Raw genomic sequence first — 17,931 nt, 5'->3', positions numbered from 1 at the left:
TAATGAATGAAACAAAGGGAGCGATATCCCTAATGATATGTGGAAATGCAGAAGGCGAACTGCTTTCACCATTCGTGTGTTATAATGCTGAGGGCATGTTTAGCTCATGGCGTACAGGAGGCCCTAAAATAGCTCGGTATGCTGTATATAAATCCGGATGGTTTGAGAGCGAAGTTTTTGAAGAGTGGTTTATGTCGCTGGCACTCCCTCACCTGAAGAAGAGAGCAGAAGTGAAAGTTTTGTTGGGTGACAACCTTTCTTTCCCACTTTTCTGCCAAAGTGTTGAAAGTCTGCAGAGAAAACAACATTTGCTTTGTATGCCTCCCCCCAAACACTACAGATATACTGCAACCAGTGGACGTTGCTTTTTTCGCTCCAATGAAAAAAGCATAGAGGAAAATGCTTGATGATTACAAAATGGACAACCCAAACGAAACCGCGGTAAGAAAAGACAAATTCTCCCAGCTTTTAAAGCTACTCCTGGAAGCCACAAATGGAAAAGCAAATCTTAGAAATAGCTTTGCCAAGTGATTTTCACGCTCCAGAGACTTCCAGGACCACCCACTTTCGGCCCAGCATACTCCGCACAAGGTTGCGAACAACGTCAGAAAAGTTTTATTGGATGTCCTGCAAGCCCGCAGATTTAAAAAATCTGTGAGGAACGTCACGCGTAAACGTCTTAGCGTCGCACCAGGGAAAAGTATTGGAGAAGCAGAGGATTCAAGTCATTCAAGTTGCGAGTCCGACATGACTGACGTCCGAACAGGATGCGAGAGCGAGTCTGAAATGGAAGTTGATGAGTCGTCGAGCGCTGGGATCTCTATGCTGTCGAGCGGGGCAGTCGCCACAACGGGTTCAAACTACCCACCAACCTCTGTGGATGGACGTTGGTTCATCGCGAAGTTCTTCATGGGCCGTATTTACAAGTATTTTGTAGTTTTGGAGGTAGATGCTTCTTCCTCTTACGGCTCGCTAAACGTGATCTGCCAGCGAAAAAAAAGAATGGATCCTTCTATTTTCCCAGGGTGAAAGACTCAGCATCAATCCATCCTAACCAGGTACAGGGAGATCTTCCAGCCCCCCGACTCACTCACGGCGCAAAATTTGTATTTTATCATGACTTTGGTCAGCTGATACTGCACTAATTTGACTCTTTTTTGCCTTTTTATTTTAGAAGTAATCCTTTTCTCCCCGTAAACGAGTTTTTTTTTTACTGGAAGTCTTACGCCAGAAGAACTCATCAACTGTTTATAGTTACCTATTGAAGTGTTTTGAGTGTTTAAAGTTAAATACCTCTTGTGGTAACTTCAAACAGCAGTTTCAGAAAGGTGTAGCTCTAATAATAGGAGCACTAGTAGTTTGGGACAGTTGCCATTCGGTGCAGAATGACGTATTCCCCAAACGCCAAAAAATAGTTCTGAGTAAATACTAGTGTAAAGAAAAATATCGCAAAAAAACCTCAGTTTTCCACGATTTTTAGTTAAAGTTACCCCGTTACACGGTACTGAGCGATAGACTTTTCCAATTCTGATGTTATTTTCGGTCTCCTCATACTTTTATAATTAGGAAACGACCTTAATTTACCTAATACCGCACAAATTAATATTATGATTTTCCATCCCCCTCCGACCTTGCTTAGGTGGACATGGGGTACTAAGTGTTTAAATTTCCCAATTCTGATGTCATTTCCGGTCTCCCCAATCTTGTTTTAATAGGAAATGACCTTTCAATTCAGAAAATATTTCAGAAGTTCAAATTCGAGATTTCCCTCCTTTTCCCCTATTTTCCCTGAAAAAAAGAGGGACTTCTGCACGGCCGATTTTGGCCAATTTTGGGTAGGATAGATGGATAAATAAGTGTATTAAGCCAAAAATATGGCCATGAATACATAAAAGAGCACAAATATAATGAACTTGCATCAGCCATCATCAACAAACACTTAAATGAAACATACATTGAAAAACAAGTTTTCTTTTCGTTCGACTGAAAGGAAGGAACAGCAATACAGCTTAGAAGTATTAGACATTAATTCATATATGTGGGAGAGAGGTGCTGCCCCTTCGTCGGCACTCTCTCGTTACGCTAAAATTTGATCTTTTGTCATAATTCTTTAAGAAATACGGCTCAAAAACAAGAGCCGTTGACCCGTATGTTATTAAGGAAATTTTTCTTAACATTTTGATGCCAAAAAACACTTTGCTCAAATACCAAGGTTTGGCCCTTTTCTTTCATAGTTTTACTCGACTATAGTACCACTAATTAAAATCAAGCAGTACCTGTTATAATCACGAAGTCTTACAGTCGTTATAACCAGTTCTTCTGCCTTTCTAAAGATTTTGTTTTTACTTTATATACATCTTGGGTTTCCTCTAGAAGCTTTCTTTTCATTGCAACAAGTGTAGAACTTGAAGTTTCAAAAGAAAGTTAGTGCTAATTCTTTCCCGATTTATATTCCGTATTTTAACACAAGAGTAGTCATAAACATCAGTCGCAGTTTTTATGTAGTAACTAGAAGTTCTTGTAGATGCTCGGATAACATCTTTCAAGTTTTTTCCCAAGAATTGTCATTTTATCCAAAAGCTACCATTGAAGAGGTTGATTCAAAAATACTCTTGAAGATACTTGAAGAACATTTTACGAGCAAACCATCGTCTCTATTAGTTGTTTATACAAGTTGCTTTTTCTCGTCTTTTACTCCGTTCTTCAAAAAAGAAAGGTTTATAAACGTCCCACGTAAAGTCAAAAATTCTTAATATTAAAAATTTGGTTTAAGAGGTGCGAAACACAAAAATAGTCAGGGGTGGCTTTTGTTTTCCGGTTTTTCTAATATTTTAAAGATATTTCATCAGCTTTTTAAAATTTAAAATAGATTTTGAAATCTGATCCAGTTTTCTTATCCCAAAAATAATACAAAAATTCTAACGACCGCAGCTTTCATGTAATATTTTCTGTAAGTTTTTTGTCGAAAACATTGGAAATTCTCCATAAAGATCTCAAAAAATTCTTACTGAAAAAGTCAATGTTAGAAAAGATTTGAAATAATTTTCATAACTTTTCTGGTCTTTCTAACTGATAGACGTTGTTAAGCCGAAGACTGTCTGCTTTTTTTTATTATTATTATTATTATTTATTTATTTTTGCATTCCCACCCTTCCCAAAAACTTACTAAAATGGTTGCGCAAAAGCTGTGTGGGATAGAGCAATTTCGACAACCGATTTGAAATGATGGCGCACTATCTGGTAAGGATCTCTCAATAATCATTATTCAATAAACAAAAAGTTAAATTTTATCGAAAATAAGTTACTAGTCTTTCTGTTTGATCACTTAAATATTCTCCTTTTCCATTCATCATAGCCACCGATTAGCCATCAAGTTGTATCGATAGGCATCAGCCATCCACTTATAGCCATCAAATAGCCACCGATTTTCTCCTATTCAGAGGCTCTCATTGGTTGTACGCCTATTTAATGGACTTTAATATAATAGGATTTAAAATTTAGGAATTAATTAGGGTTTAACTTAATAGAATTTAGGATTTAATTAGGACTTAAAATTAGGATTTAATTTAAATAAGGTTTAAAATCCTACTTATTTTACAGGGCTGGGAGTGCTTGGACCCGTTTTATCCTGTAGAAGTAAGTAACTATACAGAAAAAGAGTTTTTAAGTACTCTGGACTACCTGAAAGAGAGAAACTGGATACAACATCCACAGGCTTTGACGGAAGAAGGAAGAGATCAATTAGCTTTTCTATCAGGATTCAATCCATTGCAGCTCCAGTATATAGTAGACGCGTTATAGTTTCTAATAATAAAAATTTTTGTTCCAAGAAAGTTTCATATCGCATACATTAACGATTTCTACAGCAGGGGAAGTATGGGGAACTGACAAAGAGAGGAGACTCTCGTTTGTTTCTGAGAATATGAACAACCAACGATACGCAGTGTTATCTACCAAAATCATAAAGTTAATTATAAAAAGTAAAACCTTGTTAGAAACATTAGTTGCATTAATTTTATATCTCTTTTTTAATTTTGATTAATATTAGATCAAAGATATAAAATAACCGCCTTTACCAAAAGGGCACAATGGGTATATGTGTGTACATTTCCCTAACAAGTTTATAATCAACCAATAATAGAAAAAAAAACAAATAGAGTATATGCTTACAATCAGAAAACTTCTGGAGGAGTCTAAATAAACCTGGACTTTACTTGAAATCCTAATTTTAGCAATTAAGATGAATTCTGTTTCAAATTTTTCTAGTTCTGACTCTGTATTTTGAGTGGCGGCTGAAGTTTTTAATTCCGATCAAATTTAAAAAAAAGTTTTTTTTTTAAATGAAACGAAAGAGCAACTATTATTCCGAATAAAGATTTTTCCGTATATGAGCGGGCAACCCCTTTCTCGGCCCTCGGTTTTTACGCTAAAGTCTTAAAGTTCTTTGAAAGTACTTCTCATTCCAATTTAACGGCCCTTGTGTTTGAGTAGTCTCTCTTAAATAATTAGGACAAAAGTCAAACTTGAGCGTAAAGAGCAAGGGTTGAGGAATGGGCAGTCCCCTCATATACAGAATAATTTCTGGTTGTTTTAACTTTGAATGTTGCTCCTTACTTTCAGTTAAAAAAATTTATTCCATAAATTTAATTCCTAACCGTTCTCGAAATCACACCGAGATTCCTCTTCCTTTCCCCATCCCCACAGAAAATTATCCCCGTGGAAATCCCCCCCCCAAAAAAAAGAAATCGCATATTTACCAATAACAAATACTACATGGGAATAATGGAAAATTGCGTAACTTAGAGCCCTTTTCCCAGGGACTTTAGGGTGGGGGGCTAGAACTTTTTTGTTCGAATGAGCCCTCTCGGTCTTCTACGATCATTGATTTGATACGATTACCCCTGGAAAAAAAGTAAAATAAACATCCGTGATTTTTCTTCTGGCAAAAACAAATGTGAAATTGCACATTTTTTTTTACATACGAGCTTGAAACATCTCTGATATGATATGCTAAATTTATTGGTGTGATTTTCATTAAGATCGCTTGGCTTTTTGGGGATTTTCCCCCTTTTCGAAAAGCAAATTTCCCCAATCTTTTAGATTTTGATGCATAGCATTAAACTTAATAAATGTTATGTAAATAACATTATATTAATAAATGTTATTAATATATATTTGGAATCAGCATAAAAATACAATTCTTTTGATGTATCCATTGTTATCAAAATTCTATTTTTCAGAGTTCCGATTACTATTTGGCCGAGTCGTTCCTTACTAGCAGTTCGACACCACGAACTGTTTGATTAATGCCAATGTTAAAGTCATAGTTTCATGTTTAATCTGTTCTTCACATTATTTGGGTTAGAGGTGATGAAGCAAGGGTCGACCATTACCAATAGTTATTTTGCCTACAGCCTACTAACCCCCTCTACCTCCAAGGTGTTCAGAGTTCTTGTGCCGTTGGTTGAGATCCACCTATCGTAGGTCATCATCATGGCATACTTGACGTGTTATTTCATCCTGAGAAAGGAATCCTTGTTTTATTGAGGAGTAAATAGAGTGATTCTTTGTCTGCCTTTCTAAGCCTAAAAATCTATTTGTATAAGTTCGTACGTTTGGCACATCGATTTTTAATAAAAGCCACCTCCAGTACCCACTTAAGATACGTTTAACTACACTAGTGCTTTTGGATAATTTCTAAGTTAGGAAATACTTTCTATTCAGGAGTAAGCTCAAGATTAATTCAGTCCTTGAAATTTTTAAGATGAAAAAAAAAATCAAAATCACAAAAATATAATGATGATATAACTGCTTTAATAAGCATGCTGTAAAATTACATATTAATTCTGGTTAGTATGGTGCCTTCATTGAACGATTGTTTTTTCGCAGCTTTTTAATGCTTTGTGAAGCTTGTATTTGATGTCTCCAGAAGTTTTCAAAAATTCATGAAGCTTGTTGACATTACTCTTTAACTCTGCTACTTTCTCTATTTTTTGGCTGCTCGCGAAAAATTTGCTGTCTGACTCTCCAGTGACCTTAAAAACCGGATCTTCACTTGAAGCACGTTCTAGATCTTCAATGATCTGAAAGGAGATACGGCATGTAGAGTGTGATTGTCATAACAAGACAAAAATATTGATACATCTTTCCTGGTGATTTATGAATTAAAAATAAAAATTGGTAGCAATTTAACCTTGTTTTGTGCTCCTCGGAATTAGAGTTATGCATGCTATGTTTTGAATGCTTTACCGAACATCGGTAATCGTAATTCAACACACAAAGAAACATGCGGAAATTCAGGCGAATGTTTCTGTGCAGCTCAAAGAAGTAGAAAGAAGAAGTTAAAGAAAAAAAAGGAGATACGGATGGCGGATGAAAAAAAACCTGATAAAAATAACTGTTCTTTATTGGAATTAATTTTAAAAAATTGCACAAAAAAAAGTTTTTTCAAAGAAAAGTAAAGACCTACATTAAACCAAAAATGAGCAGAAATAAAGTCAAATTATAAAACTATCACAAATCACCATCAATAAATAAATGAAACCCAAAACGAACAGAAATCGTAATAAATAATCGAGTCAAACTCATAACGAGCAGAAACGAAGATGAGTAGGGCTGACGCCCTCATGCCTTCTAAAGATCAGAACATTATTTGCACTTTTTTAAAGTGCTAACATTTAAAAAGTATTTTGTTTTTAGTAAAGTGGCAAAAAGGGGTAATAATGTGTAAACAATGAGTGAATTTCAAAACTTATAGCCCTTGCCCTGGGGGCTATGGGGGGTTGAGATTCCCAGAGACATATTTTTTGGACCTTTCAACTATGCTGAACAAAATAGCTGTCTCAAAATTTGATTGGATGCCTTTGGGAAATAAAAAAGTGTGGGAAAGGGCTGGTTGCCTTCCAATCACTTTTGATTTTTAAAAAGAGCATTAGAACTTTCAATCTTCAATTGAATGAGCTCTTTCCAAAGTTTCCACGACAACTCTTTCTATGTGAAGTACCTTGGTAAAAAAAAATAATGCTTGTGCCCATTTTGCTCTTTACCTTGGTTACCTTTTGGTTAGTTCAACATCCTCCACAACAAGCCCTGTAAGTTTCATCTTCATATTTCAAGCCGTTCCTAAGGTTTTGCTCATACGTACTTTTGAGAGCTTCCATGCGTACAGCGTGTTTTGATTCTTTTAAACATCTCTTTCAATATTCCCTGAAATTTTCACCTTCATACCCTTAGCTGTAGTAGTAGTCACAGTAGTAGTTGATGTACTACTAGTAGTAGTAGTAGGATTAGTAGTAGTAGCAGTAGTATCCACATTTCGCCTTTTGGTTAGTTGAACACCCCCCTCATAAAGCCCTGGAAGTTTCAACTTCATAGAGTAAGCCGTTGCTATGATGTTGCCGATATGCCCTTTCGATATCCTGCATACTCATAGTGTGTTTTAATTTAGTTCAAATTCCCCCTCAAAATTTCCTGAAATTTTCACCTTAATACTCTTAGCTTTAGCATTAGTTGCAATAGAAGCAGTAGGTGGAGTAGTTGTAGTGGTAGCAGTATTAGTAGTAGCGTGCACATATTGTCTTTTGGTCAATTGATCTTCTCCCCAAGCATTCCCTGAAAGCTCCAACTTAGCACCCTGAGCCATTCCTGAGATACGCCCTTTTGAGAACCTGCATGCACGCAGTGAGTTTTGATTTAGTTCAACTTTCCCCTTAATATCCCCTTAAATTTTCACCCTCACACCCTTAGCCTCAGTGGTAGTATTAGTAAGAGCAGTAGCAGTAGCAGCATACACATATTGCCTTTTGGTCAGTTTAACATCCCGTCATGATGTTCAGGAAGTTTCAGCTTGATACAGTAAGCCGTTGTTGAGACATTGCTGATACATCCTTTTGACAATCTGTATGCACATAGTATGTTTTAATTTAGTTCAACTTTCCCGTCAATATTTCCTTAAATTATCACCTCAATATCCTCTGCCTTAATAGTAGTTGCTACAGAACTAGTAGTTGTAGTAGCAGTAATAGTAGCGGTGTTAGTAGTAGTAGTAGCGTGCAAATATTGCCTTTTCAATCATTTGATCATCCTCCTCATCATTCCCTGAAAGTTCCAGCTTGATATACTCAGGCATTCCTGAATTACGCTCTTTCGACAACCTGTACGTTCAAAATGTGTTTTGATTTAGTTCAACATTCCCTGAAAGCTCCACCTGAATGCTCTTGGTCTTTCAGAACACTCTTCTCCAATAACAAATACTATACGTGAACAATGGGCGAATTGCATAACTTACAGCCCGAGGGCTGTGGGGGTGGACATCCCCAAAGACACAGTTACTAAACTTTTCAACTTTGTTGAATAAAATGGCCATCTCAAAATTTTGATTGGATGTGTTTGGGGAATTAATGGGCGTTGGAGGGGGACTGGTTGCCTTCCAGTCACTTTTGACTCTTGAAAAGGGCACTAGAACTTTCAATTTCCAATCGAATGAGCTCCTTCCGAATTTTCTACAACTCTCCTATACGAAGTGCCTTGGTGAGAAACCAAGGCACATTAGATTCAAACAAACTTGTAATCAAATAGAAAAACATAATTCTGGAAATATACCGGCGGATTTTTCCTTCAGCTGTTTTTATTATATTGTTTAGCATCCAGGAACATTTTGTGATACTAAATACTCGTTTTTTTTGTTTTTTTTTTTGTTTTGCAAAAAACTTTTGAATTATTAAATCAACTCAGAAATGATCATTTCATAAAGATAAAAAGATTTCACGAGTTAATTTTATTTTAAATTAATTTAAAATTTTATTTTGATTAATTTTATGCTATTATATAGCTATAATTAGAATATTATTCTATTTTAAAATTTCTAGTCGGGTGTATCAGTCCTTCGTCGGAACTTCATCTGGGCTTTTGCCATACCCCTCCGCACGCTTCGCATGCTCCAGTTGGCAGTTCAGGCTTTTGGCCTTTGTAAAATGTCATTTTTGATTTACCAGCGACATTGTATTTCAGAGCTTGCAACCATGCCAGCATTTCCAATATTAGTTTGCAAAAACTGCACGTCTTTACCTTGAATATTTTGGCATTTTTTTAAATGTTAAATTAAATGGTTGAAACTAAGCTGTATTCTATTTCAAGTCCTAAGGAATAATGCTGCACTGTCAGTGGCACTAGTAGCCATCAACTTTTTGTAATGACCAATTAGTAAAAGCGCCAAAGATTCCTCTTATCTATTTTCCGTCATCCTTGGTTCAAGGGAAAAGGCATTGAGCTAAACCAAACAAACCCCTAGTACAGGTATGAAAAATTCAGAAGAGTGAAGCAAAAATAGTATAATATTAATAATAGCGAAAATAATATTCATTTGGTATTAGCAAAAAAAAATTTTGCTAATACCAAATGAATACTCGATACATTTGATAGGGAATTTTCAAGGTTAAAACCCTGGCGCATTATTAGATATTAAGTTCTAAAAAGATACTGGACTCGGAGTTTATTTTCGCTGACTCCAAATTTTCTAAGCTATTTTTCCAAATTCGCCTCCCTAAACCATAGATTTGAATAATCCTGACCCCTTTAGCCGTAGATTAGTACCAAATCTATGGCCCCAACTCCATAGTTATGAAAAATACGCCCTTGAAGTGAGTTTGAACCCTCCCAAAACAAAGTTCTGGCTACGTGCATCTCCGATGAGTTAGGTAGATAGTTTACCTCTTCTTCAGTTGGTGGCTGAACATCGTGTTCTTTACTAGATAAAGAAAAAATATTCATCTTCGGATTTTTCCAGGTACAAGATCGTCTAGAAGAAAATATAAAATAAATAAATAACATTAACCATGGAGCAGAGTCATTCGTAGGGTTGGGGGTACCCTAGGCAAAATAAATTACAGCGCCCCCCTCACGGTACAAATATAAGAAAACAAATCCGAATCAAAGCAAAAAATTGTATCAAAGGGACAATCTCTCAGCCGTGGCGCCCCCAAGCCACAGTGCCCGGGGCAACTACCCCGGTCTCACCCCCATAGGAACTGATCTACATGCAAATGAATCCTATAAGTTGAATTGAAACTAGTCAACCATTGTCCCAAAAATCTGTATAAATATGTTGTAAGCTTGAATGGTATAAGAAATTAAAATTTATTTTTGACTGTGGTTAAGGAGTTTTTAACTGGTTCACGTTATTACCACATGTGTAGACACACCATGTGTTACCAGAGGATTTTCTTAGAATATGGCTTCAGAAATTTCCCCAAAGAATCCATTTTGGGCCGTTTCTTTACTACTCTTTCCGGGAGAGAGGTAATCTTTACGATAAATAATGAGAATAAAATTCATTTTTATTTATGAACCGGTTCTAAAAATGTTAGAACTGCGTAAACATACGAATTTGAGAAAAAATTAACCCACATAGCGGTGAGTTGGAATCCTTTAAAGAAACTCGGAATGCCATTTGTAAAGTGCTATTTCAAGCTGACATGAACAACGTTAGCTTGAACCATACGATGTTTTGATAGCCCCTCTTTTCTCTTGTCAAAAATACAAACAGAAACTGCCCAAGTCGCAAAACCTAAAACGGTACAAATTAATTCTATCCATTGATCTTGGAAAAAAAATTCATGTGAATTTATCATGCGCCAGCGCTATCTAAATTCAAAATAAAACGTCTTTAATTTTTGTACGTGCAAACTAAAATCAGTAACGTATACATAAAGCTGCTGCGCACTATAGCTAGCATTTAAAATTAGGTAAGGAAAACTACCGTTATGTTTATATTTTAATACTTATGGATGGGTGTATTTTATAGCACAGACTAGTCTTTATTCCTGGTGAGTATTCAGTTAACACGACTTTTAATAAAAATAGATGGCTCTCAAGTTGCAAAAACATTGTGTAGCGCAACATTTTATTCAGATGTTTTTGTTTTTTTTCTGTGAAAAGGTCATTCTCATGGACAAGCAAGGCGCGTTTTCATTTAGCGTTTTACGAAAAAAATATCAAGCAAATTAACCAATGTAACTACGGGTAAGTTTTTTGACAGTTCCGTTGGTTGATTTAGCCTGATTTCAAATTTGTCTGTAAAGAGCCAAACGACAAAGGTCTTACATAGTGGTGTTTTAAGGCTAAAAAATTGTAATCAAGAAACAATTCGTAAAATCAACATTTTTACTGAGCAAAAATGTGCAAGGGAGCGCTGTATCCATCACCGCAAAATAAAATCAAACCACTTCTTTTGTCCAAGAATCTAAGTATATGGCCCAAACAGAAATTATTATACTTAATCCAAAGTACATTTATAACCTTTCCTTCGCCAAGAGATTTTGCACAATCTTTTTAGAATTTTAGCTGCTTGTAAAGCAACAAAAATAATATTTTTTCAAAAAGAAATTCTTACTGAAAACTTCACTATCTATCCAAAAATCTAAATCTGGCTTTTCTAGCGCTTGTAAGTTTGTTCAATAATTTAGAAGTTTTTTTTGTAGAATTTTTTTATTTCAGATATTTATATCGCACATTTGCTGCGTGCTAAAAATGTATATTTATCTTAAAGAGCTTAACATAAGAAGTTATATTTAGAATACTTTTGCACATATTTTTTTACTTCTAGCACACCCTAGTTGTGCTAGCAAGATAGCTTACAAAAATTATCACCTATTTTCAAAGTCAGTAGAATAAGTCTGAAAATTTGAATTAAAAGTGCTGTGACAATTTTCTCGACCAAAAACAAAGTGTTTATCAGTGTAACAGACGAAAAATTCAAATGTAAGTAATATTTACTACAACAAATTCAACACAAAGATTTGGATCAGATGTGCATATGCCGTACTGAAACTTATTTCGGGGACTCTACGTTTCATGGTGGATTTACTAGAAAATGTAAAACCAATCGTGAGCATGTTAATATTTGCCCTCAACGGAAAAATAGTGGCTCAAATCTTCTCTTTTGCCCCTCTCTTTCTACATACGTGTCCTATTTTAACTTCTGAGATAAAAAAAAACAAACAATTAATCTCTTAAAGAAGAAATAAAACTGATTCAGAAATACTTTGCTCTTGCGTTCAAAATCGAAGAAACTGTTCATGCCTTCAGTTATGAAATTAATAGAAAAAGAAAATAATAATATATATATATATATATATATATATATATATATATATATATATATATATATATATATATATATATATATATATATATATATATATATATATATATATATATATATATATATATATATATATATATATATATATATATATATATATATATATATATACATATTGTACTACTACTACTGCTGCTATTATCAACTCACTGCAGCACCAAGACACCGGAGGCCAACACAGCTACGAACACTCGTCTTCCATCCTAATCTGTTTAAAGCTTCCCTCTTCACACCTTCCCTAGAAGTTACGATTTCACTTAAATCCTTCCATACAACGTCCTCCCAACCAATTTGGGGAGAACCTGATTGCCGTTTGGCCCTAGATGGTTGACCAAAAAGGCTGATCTTTGGCAATCTGTCCTCTTTCATCTGCTAAACGTGTCCTAGCCATCTCAACCTTTTTCTCATTACAGGCGTAGAAAGCGGGATAGAACCATATTTTTCGTACCGGTTACTGTTTGAAATACGGTTTGTCAGACGGGTACCTAAAATAATCCCGAAGACGATTCCTCTTGGAAATATCCAATAAATCCTCCTCTATCTTTCGGAGCGCCCACGTTTCAAAATCCTACCTGACTATTGTCATCATTGGTGCTTCCAATTCTCTTATCTTGGTTCGCAGAATAATCTTCCTATTCTTCCAAACTTTTTTTTTTCAGCTGTGAAAAAACACACTGAGCGTTGATTATTCTACTTTTAAAATCTTCACTGCATCCACCATCTTTACCAAAAGTTCTACCTTCAATCAAATCTCAAGATTTCTGAGAAGTACGAGCCCAAAGGCTGTCTTGAGCATCTAATTGACGGTGTGTTGAAAAGACTATCCAAATCTAATTGACGGTGTGTTGAAAAGACAATTCTTATCCAATGTAATTAGCAATTATCTCTATTAATTTAACACATTTTAGTTCAAGGAAGGATGAAAGTAAACCAAAATACCAAACTGGCAAACAGAAACGTCGTCCTAGTGCCATACGAGGCTTATCATGTCCCAAAATACCACAATTGGATGCATAGTGATGAATTACAGAAGCTCACGGCTTCAGAACCATTGACGTTGGAAGAAGAATTCGAGATGCAACAGGCTTGGCGAAACGACGAGGACAAATGTACGTTCATAATTCTTGATGGTGATATATTGCAAGAGAAGAGCAATGAAATAGAAGCAATGGTTGGAGATGTGAATCTTTTTATTATGGAGGAAGAAGAGGTAACTAGAAGTAATACTGTACTAAATAATGAAGTTATTTTTTAACCCACTCTCTTAGCACTTTTTAAAAATGGACTAAAAAGTTACAAACCTTGGATGAAGTTTCGAGAACAATGATAATAAAAAGTCACTTTATTAGAAAAAAAATGTACATCATGTTTGTTTCTTACTCTCCCTGCAGAAATTTTTATCCTGAATTCAAATATCCAATTATTTTTGCTAAACTAAAGTTTTGCGTTATAATTGCTTTTTTTTGCCAAATTTGGGTCTTAATCTGAACATGCATTATTCTGGAACTTAACATTCTCCCGAGGAAGTGCATCTACACAACGGGCTTGATCATTAAACCAAATGTCGTGAAATATGAAATTGAACAAAGCTAAATTTATTTAATAGTTCTGAAAGTGTTTCTTTGATCTTACTGGCACAGAGCAGAATTACAAGGGTTTCTGCGCAAAAAAATCGATATTTCACTTTGTGAATAATTTGGGAGGACAATATAAAAATAAAATATCAAAAGATTTGCTGCTAATCGTTCCGCACAGGGATCATGATATTTTTCATTATTTCAAATCTTATGACTGTAATTGAGACTTTATTGCAAAAAAGTAAAGCATCCAAAAAGTGTTCATTTCGTTTTGTATACACTCATCATATTTTTGTGGTTCCTTCAATATTAAATTCATAAAATCTTTTACTCTTTTGTCTTCAATTTTCATGAAGACAAAAACAAACATGATGCACATTTTAATAGTTCGAAAAGCAAACTAAAAAATTGAAAACAACTCTTAAGTTTTTTCTAATAAAGTGGCTTTCTTTTGTCATTGTTCTTGGAACTTCATCCAAGGTTTGGAACTTTTTAGTCCATTTCTGTTTTTACCAAACTTGGAGTCTGGCTACCTTTTTATATAATTATATCCCATGCATCAATGCAACCATGCTCGATGTTATTCACAAAGGCTCAAGCAACCGATCACTATTGGGGACGTAACTTGAAGGAGAGTCAGGGAGTCCCCCCTCTTTACGTCTGAACCTGTATTTGATAATTAATAAAAGCGTAATTTCCCTTAGCGTGAACGTGAATAGAATTTTCATAATTCGTAGCCCCCCTGCATCCTGAGATTCTTGGCTTTGATCGCCATCTCCAAGCAAAAATCGTTTGATTTCTTATGACAATAGATATATGACCCAAGCAACGGCTTTTACTGTCAAGATTTGAATATAACCTGTCCATTTTCAATTTCAAAATAGAAAAGAAAACTCCGTATAATTTAATCAATTTTCAGAGGACAGGAGAAATGCGCATTGCAGGGCATGGCATTTGAGGCAGTTTATTAGACAAGACTTGTCTGATTCTGATTCATCATGTGTTGCAGAAATACCTTTTTTCTAGTCAAAACGGGAAAGTTCAAAGAGAAAAGCAACTAAAGTGTGACTATACTGATATAGTACTCGTGGTAACCTCACTCATCGTAATCGTCTTCGCCAAGAAAATTTTAAATAGCAAAATTTTCCAAATCTTGATCCAGCGATCGGTTGCCGCCTGACAATCGATTCCTGCATAAGTAACCCTCATTAGACCATCTTTAAACTAGTCAAAAAGGTTCGGTCTAGTTTATACAGTTGAAATGATAATAACCATGACTAGTGGTAAGCGATTGTTAACCCTGGCACCCAGACTCTTGCTAGTTAGAAACGCAAACAAATTCTAACTTTACCGCTACTACAATTATAATTAATATTGTGAATCTATTGCTCGTAATTATAAATAAAAGACAGAGTGGAAAAGAAAAGCAAAAAAAAAACAAACAAACAAACAAAAATTTATCAAGGTGCTACAAAATTACATCAGTCCCAGAGTGATTAGGTTCACTGACTTTAACTCAGAATTTCGCAATTCTGAGTTAGTCCAGCTGTTTCAACTGCTGGGAAAAGATCTGCAATGCTATACTTCTTCGACATATTCGAATTGACATTTTTTTTTTTGTCAGGGAAAATTTTCAGATAGGAGCCAGAGCTAGAAGATGAGGCGTTTCAGTAGTATTACTATTAGTAGTATGCAAGCAAGAGACTGTAGATGCGAATCTGTTTATAATAAGTAGTCCGTACAACATTTGAAGACGAGAACAAAAGTGTTTTAGCTTTAGGTAAGACGGCAATACAATAGAGGGTTTGGCTTCAAGCAGCTCCTAAAGCAAGGATGTCCCAGCTCGTATCTGGATCGACAAGTAGATTTGTAATGCTGCCATCAGTGCTCATGAGTGTTGCCGCTTAGAGTGCTCTTTGAGCATAAACTATATGTCGTTGCCCAGAGTAATGCATCTGAGAACAAGTTGCAACAGTAACCGAACGATTCGAAGATGTCAGGTGGTTTACCTTTCTTTAAAGACAAGGTGAAACAGTTTGAAAACATCCTACTGTGGACACATTGAGCTTTTTAAATGTTCACCAAACACTAATCTTAATTTTCATATTTGAAGTTATAAGTATTGTTTGTAGTCCAATAAAAAAAAAGTTTTTTTGTTATAACTCACATGCAAATATTAGCGTGTATCTTATGGGTTCTATTTTAGGGAAAATCTGCTGAAATAGAGATAATGGTTGCTGAGCCTAAGTCAAGAGGAAAGAAAATTGGCTGGAACGCAATCTTATCAATGATTCGATACGGTATTGAACAACTTGAGATTCAATTCTTTACATCAAAAATTGGCTACGATAATGAGGCCAGCCAGCGACTATTCAAGCGCTTGAAATTCACAGAAACTAATCGTGTAGACATTTTCCAGGAAATACACTATACCCGTGTTGTAGATGATAACTTTGCAAACTGGGTCAGACTACAAACCAGTGAATATTCTAGAAATTCCTACAAGTCTCTGTTCTAGGCCATTAATAATATTAAGGTGCACTATAATCGTATATTGCATTATGTCTTAAATTAAACTTGTATTTTTTTTTGCAATATTAGTTCCGACTTAGGGCGAACAGTTACTAGTTTAGTTTCAACTTAGTATACGCCAAAGTAGCACAATGATGTACATGTAACCGTGTTATATAGTTGCCTACAATAAATAATTCGCCGGTTTTATACCGTTATGCATCTGCTTTTGAAAACTTTACTGGAGCCAAAGAAAAGTTTTTAAGTATTTTGACATAGTCAGTTTGGAGATTAAAGATTTTCAACATTTGTAGGAATTACACGGTATATAGGAATAAAGTGACTTCCTTTTGCCGTAGTCTTTGACTAGAAATGCCGTCATACTTTTGTGAAGATACAATCAGTGTCCCATGTCATACTCACGCGTTTGTAAAGGCGACCAGCCGGTAAAGACCCACTCAATAAATTTTTCTTGTTTCGTCCAAAAAGCAGACTGAACACTTTTGTACAGAATGAGAAGGAGCTATTGCATTGCAAACAGTAGGATAAGAAGGAGGTTGAATCACCCAAGAAACCTCCGAGGAGTCCTTCCCATGAATTTTTCGATAAAACAGTAGGGAATGTTCAAAATTTGGATGTTTGGCATTTATAGGCTTTTTTAAAGTTTCCGAACCCCTTATTGGAGCTCTTAAAATATGACTGTATGTATGTTTGTTATGTTGATCCTATTGAAGTAAAAAAAAAAACGCTATTAAATGGCCTGCTATACCTTTGGCGTGTGGTGAATTTTCAGATTTGGGAAGCAATGAAGTCTATGGATAAACTTCCAAACAAAACAAAAACATCGATTTTGTTTGTTTCAACAAAAGCATTGTGCTTGTTTCGAGACAAAAACATTGTCTTTTAAGACAAAAATATTTTGTGGTTTTTAAATGACGAATTCACATTCATTGTCAGCATTGTAAGCCCCTAATCTTAAGTGTCAGACTATAAAAATGCAAACATGCTTTCCGGTTAATTAAAACACAACACGGCACACTTTTTATGAGAAAGCTTAACACCCAACTGTAGGTATTCCTTAACATCCACCGCAAGGTGTCGGAAGGCATTCCTTAGCCAGGAGTTGGCAAGTCCATTCAGCGTGTTCTTCCAACCACAAAGAAAGGAAAAACATTCAAATCAAGTTGCAGAATGGATGCTATTTTGTTTATAAATCCAATCACTTCTATATAGCTCATGAAAAAGATCTAACCAAAGTCTAAGATTTAGGGGAAAAAATTCTTTCTAATATCCAAAGGAAATACTGTTTCACTTACTATACCTGACTGCACACCTTTGGTCATCACCACACTCCCCTTGTCTTTCCTCTATCAAACTGTAGATGTGACTTGACAAATCGATTAATTCTGTAAAATGGTAAAAATGATAAAGAAGGTTTGTTGGGATTAAATAGTGCTGGTCACTTGGTAAGAAATTTTTATTACTTTTGGTTTGTTTCTGATTGGGTATAAATATTCAAATAAATTGGAAAAAGATCATTTAAAAGTGCACATATGACAAAAACCCCGTTAACAGATTTGTCTTTTAAACAGATCCAATGGTTCCAAAAACCTCTGAATGAACACCTGGAGAATACAAATCCTGTAAAATGTGTAATTCTCTGAAGGACAAACGGGAAGGAAG

At 35.2% G+C, this 17,931-nt stretch overlaps 2 protein-coding genes and 1 long non-coding RNA gene across 5 annotated transcripts in view; 2 read left to right on the top strand and 1 right to left on the bottom strand.

Annotated features, from left to right (window-relative positions):
• The window catches only part of mRpS29 (mitochondrial ribosomal protein S29), a 64,604-nt gene extending 60,771 nt beyond the window's left edge, over positions 1–3,833 (top strand). Inside the window, exon 9 of the mRNA XM_089093987.1 lies at positions 3,601–3,833. Coding sequence (XP_088950113.1) covers positions 3,601–3,801 — 201 coding nt within the window. The 3' untranslated portion in view covers positions 3,802–3,833. The remainder of the gene's footprint in view (positions 1–3,600) is intronic.
• Positions 3,834–5,748: 1,915 nt separating this feature from the next.
• LOC148948555 (uncharacterized) lies at positions 5,749–10,856 on the bottom strand. Of its 3 annotated transcripts, none has more exons than XR_016142222.1 (3): positions 10,779–10,856; positions 9,709–9,796; positions 5,749–6,083 (listed from the first exon to the last, which is right to left on the bottom strand). It is a non-coding gene; the product is annotated as an uncharacterized LOC148948555 (long non-coding RNA). The 3 variants fall into 3 exon arrangements; XR_016142223.1 differs by having other exon boundaries at positions 10,757–10,850; XR_016142224.1 differs by having other exon boundaries at positions 10,809–10,836.
• Mnat9 (microtubule-associated Nat9) lies at positions 9,828–16,433 on the top strand. Its single transcript, XM_089094460.1, has 3 exons — positions 9,828–10,742; positions 13,069–13,370; positions 15,944–16,433. Exons 2-3 carry the CDS (start codon positions 13,080–13,082, stop codon positions 16,253–16,255), a joined length of 603 nt encoding a protein of 200 aa, XP_088950586.1. The 5' UTR covers positions 9,828–10,742; positions 13,069–13,079; the 3' UTR covers positions 16,256–16,433.
• The last annotated feature ends 1,498 nt before the right edge of the window (positions 16,434–17,931 follow it).

This window comes from Artemia sp. Qi Xiang Cuo, chromosome 9 (assembly GCF_049724085.1).
Source record: "Artemia sp. Qi Xiang Cuo chromosome 9, ASM4972408v1, whole genome shotgun sequence".
In the NCBI taxonomy this organism is placed as follows: Eukaryota; Metazoa; Arthropoda; class Branchiopoda; order Anostraca; family Artemiidae; genus Artemia; species Artemia sp. Qi Xiang Cuo.
The sequence above is the reverse complement of the archived record's forward strand: the minus strand, read 5'-3'. Positions and strand labels throughout refer to the sequence as shown.